The sequence below is a fragment of the Alosa pseudoharengus genome, unplaced genomic scaffold, assembly GCF_046254945.1.
Source record: "Alosa pseudoharengus isolate Yale_2024_CS ecotype anadromous, Long Island Sound unplaced genomic scaffold, YU_APseudo_1.1 YU_APseudo_1.1_scf_3, whole genome shotgun sequence".
Lineage (NCBI taxonomy): Eukaryota > Metazoa > Chordata > Actinopteri > Clupeiformes > Clupeidae > Alosa > Alosa pseudoharengus.
In genome coordinates, this window is record NW_027468718.1 from 7,635,673 (window position 1) to 7,645,672 (window position 10,000).

Here is a 10,000-nt window from a genome sequence, read left to right on the forward strand (position 1 = left end):
GCAATAGCACAACATTAACCACACAGCCATCAGCACAGCAAACCAACCAAAACTACTAAACCCTCTACAGAACACAATGCAACACCTCAAGAACTATATATGGAATCATTGTGTTTGAGGCATGGTGTTGTTGTGGATCTCTGCTGTGTGTGTGTGTGTGTGTGTGTGTGTGTGTGTGTGTGTCTCACCATGTCCTGTGTGTGGGGGCATGGTGTTGTTGCGGATCTCTGGTGTGTGTGTGTGTGTGTGTGTGTCTCACCGTGTCCTGTGTGTGGGGGCATGGTGTTGTTGCGGATCTCTGGTGTGTGTGTATGTGTGTGTGTGTGTGTGTGTGTGTGTGTGTGTGTGTGTGTGTGTGTGTGTGTGTGTGTGTGTGTGTGTGTGTGTCTCACCGTGTCCTGTGTGTGGGGGCATGGTGTTGTTGCGGATCTCTGGTGTGTGTGTGTGTGTGTGTGTGTGTGTGTCTCTCACCGTGTCCTGTGTGTGGGGGCATGGTGTTGTTGCGGATCTCTGGTGTGTGTGTGTGTGTGTGTGTGTGTGTCTCACCGTGTCCTGTGTGTGGGGGCATGGTGTTGTTGCTGATCTCTGGTGTGTGTGTGTGTGTGTGTGTGTGTGTGTGTGTGTGTGTGTGTGTGTGTGTGTGTGTCTCTCACCGTGTCCTGTGTGTGGGGGCATGGTGTTGTTGCGGATCTCCGGTGTGTGTGTGCTGAGCTCCAGCAGGGGGCGCTGTGTGCTGAGTTTCGGGGGAGGCGGGGCCGGGTTGTTGACTCGTGGCCACACTGACCAATGGGGAGAGAGAAAACAGCTGTTAAGGCAGGGCCAGTTCACTCACAAGGCCGCACTGACCAATGGGGAGAGAGAAAACAGCTGTTAAGGCGGGGTTAGTTCACTCACAAGGCCACTCCCACTCTCTAGTGCCTTACTCACATGGAGATTTGCACAACTGTCTGGACCTGAAACTGAAATAATGTCTAACACTTCATCCACAGCTGTGTCCTTCCCTCTGGATGCAAGCTCTACGTTAAGCACACCCAGTCTATTCGTTCTGTTAGCTCCGGAGTGATCAAATCAAGTCACATTTATTCATAGAGTCCATTTGAAAACAACAGCACTTCTACCAAGGTGCTCTCCAGATGAGCTGAATCAATTTATCATGAAAATAAACAAGAATGAAAAGAACAGAATATAGAAAAGTTAAGAGACAACTTAAAATACATATAAGTTAACATTATAGCACTTTTAAGACAACATTATAGCCCTTTTAAAATATATATGTTAAAATACAACATTATAGCACTTTTAAAATACATAAGACATATAGTACAAGACAAGGTAATACAAGTACAAGTACAAGAATATAACAGATAGATAAAAAAATACTATATAATCAATCACATAAAACACTAAAACAAAAGAATTACAAGTATTCTGTAATATAATTGGCTAGGGTCTGGCATCCTGCTGAGCTGTGATTGGCTGATTACCTGTAGGGGGCTGGCACCCCAGCAGCTCCAACTTCAGCGTGATCCTCTGGTGCCACTGGGCGGGGCTTATCCTCATGTACCGCGCCTCGATTGGTGGGATAAAGTTGTTGCGCACTTCCTGGAAATAGTTTGTGTTGCCTTGGAAAATCTGGAAGGAAAAGAGATGGATTTTAATCACCATGACAACACACAAAACACAGCATCAGCTTAAGTCTCGCAACCGATCAATAGCTCCTTAATTACATTTTCAACCAATCAATGGCTATCCAATATTAATGAGTCTACAGTGCTGTGTTAGTGGCTTTTTGCACATTTTACACGCACACACACACACACACACACACACACACACACACACACACACACACACACACTCACTTTGTAAGAGAGAGGGAGAGAGAAAGACAAAGAAAGAGAGAGCAAGAAAAAGAGAATAAGAAACAGAGACAGACAATGAGAGGGGGGCATAGAGAGAAAGAGAGAGAGAGAGAGAAAGAGAGAGAGAGAGCTGTAAAGGCATTTCGGTAACCTATTTTGTGGAATTTTCGTAACCTTAGTGGCATTTCTGTAACATCATGTGGCATTTTGGTAACGTCCAAATGGCATTTCTGTAACCAAAGTGGCATTTTAGTAACATTCCTTTTTGGAGTGGAATATTTGTAACATATGAAATAAAAAGCTTTTTTTATACAATTAAATATAATCTGAGTTACTTACCACCCTCTTAGTGTAATCATGCAAAAAATTTTAAACATTTTGTTTATACATCAACAGGAGATTAAATTATCATATGGTGTCTATATTCTCTCTCTCAGCCAGCTACAGCCTGTCCCCACTACAGAACTCTTCATCCCAGCACCACTCCACTCTTCATTAGCAGTTACAGTAGCTCTTCTGCATCTTTAGTTGGCCCTTCTCTATACAGACACTGACCACCCCACCCCCCTGCAAGCACAGCACACTGTGAAACTAAACACATTTTCTTAACTTCTCTCCCTCCCCATGTCCGACACACCTTGTTAGGGATACAGTTAGGGATAGCCAAGCAGGCAGGTCGTATCCGAGGCTTTATCAGTAAGCAAGGCTGCATTAATGCTGCCGCGATTAGTTGACTTATTCAATGTATTCGACTATCAAAAGTTCATTTTCTGCGCCCTCGCGGCACTTCAGCAGCCTACATGTAGAAAGGTCGCAGCCCCTTACTCGCAGTTTCCCCAAATATTAACAAAGTAGCACTCACAAAAACTGTTCGGAAGTCGCAACTATATCTAGTCTATGTTTGCAACAATTAAGGGGAGTTTATGAGCGGTCCCTCCTCCAGTGGTACGGTCCTAACGAACGCCAGGTTGACACACAGTTACAGTAGGCCTAATTGAGAGTTTAAAAAAATCGTTATTGTTCCATCGTCGTCCAGCAGCTGTCAACATACAACGGAAAACAGGCGATTTTGGAAGGTGTGTAGCCTTCCAAAATCGCTTTAACTTTTTTAATCTAGGCGGCATTCCACCCAGAGTCAGAGGCTTACCCTCTGTGATATGAATGAATGTTCTGCCTCCATATGCTCAAGCAGGCCTTTATGTCCATGTCGCAAATGTAGAGTCCGACTTGATGCAGCCACAATCATCTTGAAAGTAGCCTATAGCCTAGGCCTGACAGGAGATAACATTCTACAATTTACACTGATTTTTTCTCCTCTGTTGATCTTGCGACGTTGTTGGCGAATTTGTATATGCCTATAAAAACAAAATACCACTTCATTTCGGGTTAAAATGCATTTTTTAATGCCTTACATTAGCCTACCACGTTACAGCAAATTAGGCCCATTAGGCCTACATTATGCCACTTTTATAACGCGTTACTCCCAACACTGTATGAGGGCAATTCCACGGAAAGTGGACTTTTTGTCACATCCATAACGGCAGTGAAATGCCTTGGCATTTGTATGATGTGAATGATAACATTAATTTTCTGTACATTTAATTTTTTCTCATGTACATTCTTCAGCCAAAAATAGCAAATGCTCAAATTTCATGTAATCATTCACATCATACCATACCATCACATTTTATTGGCGTTATGGATGTTACAAAAAACGTAATTTTCCATGGAATTGCCTATAGGCACAACAAAACACTAAGAGGGGAATTAACCCAAGTGCGTGCGTACAGTCAAAAAACGCGTATTACGCATATTTCACTTTGCCAGAATTCTCCCCTGTGTCATTTACGCTCGATAGAGGGAGAGTTACGCGTTTTGGCACCCCCAAACTCTGGGTGTTTCTTATGTATACAACTCTTGCGTGCATTCGGCCACTGACTTTCCAGCTGGTTCTCCAACATGTCGCTCTCAAGCTCAGTCGCTTGCCGCCTTGCTAGAGCTCGCCAGAGGCTGAAACACGCTACTACATTTAAACACAGTTGCCGCGACTCGAAGCATTCCAGCCTACGAAATTAATAAAAAGTAAATCATGCATAATTTAAAAATAAATCAATAGGCTACTTGGCTACGCAATAAGGTTTCCATTACAGGACCGCGGACGTTCAATTAACGCACGAAAGCGGATGGTTTGTTTGAAATCCCGACACTCTTTCAACATGGAACGTAATAGTGATCATCAAATACCCCCCAGATTTCAGTGCCCATCAGTCCCAACATTTAACAATATAATCAAACAGTCGAAAAGTAAATTAAATATCAAACTAAACCGAAAATGTCATGCTTTTGAAGGCCTACCAGTATGCCGCTCCAAGAAACGCATGTCTCAAAATAAAACTCGCATAAGAAATAAAGGGCCGTCTCGAATACAATTCTGCCCCTAAAGGCCTGTACTTTGTCTTAAGACCCCGACCATAATTTGAGGATTTACAGTATCTAAGTAGACAAACTGGCTTCAGATATCCAACAGAGTGAATACGAGATTGTGCAGTCTTAGCTGTGGTTAGTGACACGATGCTGTTAATGGGGAGTTTTACATAGCATAAACCTATAGGTTATTATTTATTTGGCGTACCTATAAGGCTTTTTTCCTTATCAACACTGCGGGGGATTTGACGCTTGTCGCTGTGTGTGTGACAGAAGCGGAATGGGAGAATGCGTGTAACAAAAAAACTAAAAAAGCTTACGAGCGATTTACGCGCAAATGGGAGAATCCAATGAAAATGACAATGAGGCACTAAACATATGCTGAAAACAGCACTGGTATTTCGCACAGCAAAAGTGGGGGGGTCCAAACTAACAATTTTAAAAAGTCGTATAATGGCCTTTTAAAATATCGAAAACGGATCATTGATCAGGAGGAAAAAATATCATGGATCAGGAAAAAATAATTTTCCTCGGCTCTCCCCCCAGGCCAAAACATTTCTCCTGGCCCTTCCCCTAAGGCTTAAAAAATTCCCTTAGGCCCCCCCCCCCCCCCTGACGACCACCGCCCCCTGGTAAATATCAGTTTTTAGGGCTGTATTAAGGTCCAGCGCCACTATAAGGTGAAATAATATATTGCGTTTGATGTCGGGTAAAGGCCGAATTTGAACATGTATTTTATTGTATTGTATTTTAAATAATTTAGCATGCCAAAATAAAGGTTGAGACATTCTATATTTGATTGTTCATCGTTATTTCTAAGCTACATTTATCATAACAAATTATCAAACAAAATCATCACAGGATATTCAGCAACTGCTTCGTGAGTGATATCAACGATTCATGTTTGATCAATGATATCAATGCACATTAAAATGACAACTTTGCCTCCATGCAATGCCAATGCAGGATAATCCTATATCTTGACCAGACATTGGCTATCTTGTATCCGGTCCAGTCAAAGGCCAATTTTGAAGTCTTTGCGTGGTAGACTGAAATGTCAAGTGTCGCGCAGATTGCGTCCTGCACAAAACTCATTGCACTCAATTATACTTTTTCTGTTTAAATATACGATGTAGCGGGGTGTAACAAAAGCTCAAATGACCCATCTGCAAGAATCGAGTGATGGGTCGTCTTTAGGGGCATGGTCTGGCTCTGGAATTGAGCGCTGGTTGAGATTACGAAATTAAGGGAGCGCCTTCGCAATGGAAATGCGATGGAATGCGTTCAACACCATGATACGTGCACGGTGTTGGAGCCTATAGGCTACATGAAACTTGCTGGATTAAAAAAAGAAAAACACTGTGTAATCAGTTAACATTGAAATAACATGAGCAGAACTTGCAATTAAATAGCCCATTTCTCTCGCCTAAATTTAAGTGATCTTTGGAGTAGGATTTATCCATTTATCCAAAGAGGGAACATTCACTCTCAGTTTTTATGTCAGCCTATTTAAAGACTTCCTACATCATAGATGGTGGAAAATCATCCACCAAGTATTGTTTTCAATAAATCAGATTCATCTTTTGGATGTCTATTTTCCTCTAGGCTATGGCTATAAGAATGAACGTAATTCAAGTCTAGCGCATAATAGCGCAAATAATCGCGGGAGATACAATTTATCATCATTGTCTTTCAGAAGCTGAACTATGGGTATATCTGCTCCTATGTTTGAGGTAAAGGTATTAAATGAAACAAGACAGCCAGACGCACACATTGGTGCCAATTGTAGCACACTTGCTCAAGAGATGGATACATTCTTCTACTCCAAAGATCGCTTAGGCCTACATTTAGGCTAGAGAAATAGGCCTACAGTAGGCTCCCTATTTGTAAGCTCTGCTCAGAAAATGCTATGCCATGAAATATGCTGGTATTATACAAATATGCTGTTTGAACCCATGGAAAATGCACCCAATTTCATCCTGTAGCCTAATGTTATTTCAATGTTTACTGATTACAGTGATTTTTTTAAAAGCAGCAAGTTTCATGTATAGGCTCCAACACCTTTATTTGAGATATATGCAAAGCCATATTCCACCCTTCTAAATGCAAAATATCTGACCTCAGCTGAACTTACAGTCAGCTCTTGATGTGTAGATTTCATTTAATGCACGTAAAGCCATATTCCACCCTTCTACATGCAAAATATCTGACCTCATACGTGGCACATGGGCATTACAAACTGACCTGCTGAACTCACAGTCAGTACATTTTAGGATGCATCTCTGGGATACTTACACCTAGGTGCCTTGTATCATATATTTCCTGAAAGCTCTTGATGTGTAGATGTCATTTAATGTATGCAAAGTCATATTCCACCCTTCTACATGCAAAATATCTGACCTCATATGTGGCACATGGGCATTACAAACTGACCAGCTGAACTCACAGTCAGTACATTTTGAACACAGACTGCTAGACATGTGAAAACTCTACTCTCAGTACTTGTCAATTGTAGATATGTGATTCAATGATGTACATTTTTGACATTGTTCACAGTTAGTCTAAACTTAACCCTAGGAAATGTTACAGAAATGCCACAAAATACACTTTTACTTTGTAGTGCTCTCTTCCAATATATTTTGTAAAAAAAATTTCCAACAATATTATAAGTGTTACTTTACTGTCCAAAGCTATAGTGATACCTTCCCCCTTAATTTTATGCAGGCTGAAATCACAAACATTTTATATTTCCCATTCATTCTCATTCATTTATATGTCGAAATGTCTATATTTTTTACTTATATTGTCATAAATGTCAAAAGTAGTATTTGTCAAGTAGATATGTGATTCAGTGATGTAATGATGTAAATGTTTTTTTGATATTGTTCATAGTTTGACTAAACCTAACCCTAGGCAGTGTTACAGAAATGCCACAGAAACGTATTATTAGTTCATATTTCTCCTTTAAAACACATCCTCTGAATTTCTCCTAGATGAAATGAAGTATCATACAATATTGTTCAAAACTGTGGTGATCATTTGTTTTTTTGGTGTTATACAAGTAGAATAATAGCAAAAATAAGGGACGTTACCAATATGCCACAATAGATTATATACTCAATAAAAATGATAAAAATTTTGATTTTTGCTCAGAAACCACTGGTTTACTACACAGACTACTGATTTTCCCTTTTACACAAAGAAAACTGCAAATATTATATTTTAATACTGTTGTAGACAGCAAAACTTCTTCATCACAATTTGTGGAATTTCGGTAACGTCAGCTAAATACAGAAATTCTAAATAAATCCCTTAAAAGTTAACCAATCTTTCTGAAACTAACTGAGGGTGTTAAGGGGGTCCCCTACAACAGGAATTGATGGTAAAACACTTGCCTCACTAATGCACAACTTGCAAGGAACACACACAATATAAAAGCTTCAAGTCCATAGTAACATATATGATCCAAGGGGCTCTTTTCGGCCAAATATTTTGACAAAAATTAAAAACCGGAGTGAATAGGAGGGAATTATTATGGTCAAGGTATAGCACCAAATGAGATCCAGAATCTGTAAAAACATTTTAAATCCCCCTTGAAATGGTGGATATAGGACTTATGGCATTTTGGTAACCTCTCACACTTTTAAATGGCCATAAAATTTATTTAACTAAGGTTATGACTCTAAATAAAATATATGATAAAGAGAAGGATGGTCACATCAGGTTTATGTGTAAAAGTATCTACAGAGACCATATTTGAGTTGTTGGAGAGTGAAAAAAGAGCAATGTTACAAAAATGCCACTTCCCTACAGCTATAGAGAGAGAGAGAGAGAGAGAGAGAGAGAGAGAGAGAAATAGAGAGAGAGATAGACTAGCAGACTAGGCCAGCACACACCCACCCACATCTCAAGGTTTGGGATTTTAAAGAATTCCTTTTCCAGGAAACACAGGGTGATGTCATTCCACCCCCCGCCACTTTCACAGCAAAGATCTTATATTTCAGCTGAGATACGCCACAGCGGCCAGAGCAGGCAGCAGCAGCTGCCCAGGGAAACTGGAGCTGGCTGGGACTGGGGCTGGGGCTGCTGCACAGCGCACCAGGACGGAGGCACCAGCACGGTCGCAGTCTCACTTCACTGGGGCTCAGCTCTGAGCAAAATACTTCACCACTCAAAATGATTACCATGCTGTAGTGTAGCCTGTAAGTATGTCTAATCTATAGCACTGTATGATGGCTTTGCATTTAACATTAACATTTCCACTTTGATGGCATTTGGTAATGTTGATATGGATGCATTTGGATTTTCTGTCCTATCACCTGTTCACCTCTTATCACCTCTATGCACTTTCCTTTGACCTTAAGGTCACAAGGTCAAGGAGAGATAAGAAGAAGAATTCAGAAGAAAAGACAACCAAAGAATCTGCCTCTACCTAAACTAGGCTAAGAGAATCTGCCTCTACCTACACTAGGCTAAGAGAATCTGCCTCTACCTACACTAGGCTAAGAAAATCTGCCTCTACCTACACTAGGCTAAGAGAATCTGCCTCTACTTACACTAGGCTATAGCAAAAGAAAACCGAAGAATCTGCCTTACACTAGGCTAAGTAATCATGAATTGTGTCATGCTGATTGGTTGTTACCCGGCACAAGGATTTGTAGGGAGTCACTATCACCTTTCCTTTTTAAAAGGATGCTTCAGTGTACACTACGCTAAAGGAGATTTGAAAAGGATGCTTCAGTGTACACTACGCTAAAGGAGATTAGACAAGGATGCTTCAGTGTACACTACGCTAAAGGAGATTTGAAAAGAAGCACTGAAGCACCTTTCTTGAGCATGTAGAGAATCTGAACAGCTCTAATTGTTTAATATTCCTAGATCAGGTCATTTCATTCCAATTAGAAACTTCTTAAGTTAAAAAAACCCACTTTGAACGCTTATAACGTTTCCCAACAACTACACAACTGTGTTCCATCACCTTTTCCTGCATGGAGTTGGCGTCCTGATAGGTGCTCCAGTCTTGTCCGTCATGGCTGTAGAGCACGCGATAGGCCGACACGTAGAACTGGAACTCTGGGAGGGTGGAGCCAGTAGTGATGATTCCTGCAGTGGGAGAGGACGACTCTCATGATGACACATGATTCACAGGAGCCTTTCTGGGACCAACGGTCCTCTGGGTCACCAGCAACACAGTTAAACATGACCGCCACGGTCCCTACCTCACTCTCTCTCTCTCTCTCACTCTCCCTCTAAAACACACACACACACACTCTCTGGGGCCAGTGGGAGAGGATGACCCTCATGATGACATAACATTCAAATAGCCAGTGGTGTGTTTCAAATTCACAAACATAGACGAACGTTCACAAACATTTGCAGTTTTCTGTTTGCCTTGAGTTTTCGGTGAACATTTGCAAACCCTCCCCCACAGTTTGAGGAGGTATTTCTCAGCGAGCATGCTGGGAGTTGGACATACTGAGTGTTAATGTTGAGATGGAGCTTTTACACACAATCATTCAAATTGATCTGTTCAGAGAAAACATGTTTGGTGCAAATGTTCGCCTCTGCACAAAGAATTTGAACACGCCTCAGTGGTCCTCTGCAACTGCCAAACATGAACATCCACAGTGCATGATGAGGACAACTACAACTCTATACCAGCTCCTCTCCCTCTAAAACACACTCACACACACTCCCCCTCTAAAACACACTGA

At 41.2% G+C, this 10,000-nt stretch overlaps 1 protein-coding gene across 1 annotated transcript in view; it reads right to left on the reverse strand.

Annotated features, from left to right (window-relative positions):
- The window catches only part of dcbld2 (discoidin, CUB and LCCL domain containing 2), a 31,379-nt gene that overhangs the window by 7,575 nt on the left and 13,804 nt on the right, over window positions 1–10,000 (reverse strand). Inside the window, exons 9-11 of the mRNA XM_076263069.1 lie at window positions 9,265–9,389; window positions 1,485–1,632; window positions 654–779 (exon numbers count right to left, since the gene is read on the reverse strand). Of these exons, the coding sequence (XP_076119184.1) occupies window positions 654–779; window positions 1,485–1,632; window positions 9,265–9,389 (399 nt within the window). The remainder of the gene's footprint in view (window positions 1–653; window positions 780–1,484; window positions 1,633–9,264; window positions 9,390–10,000) is intronic.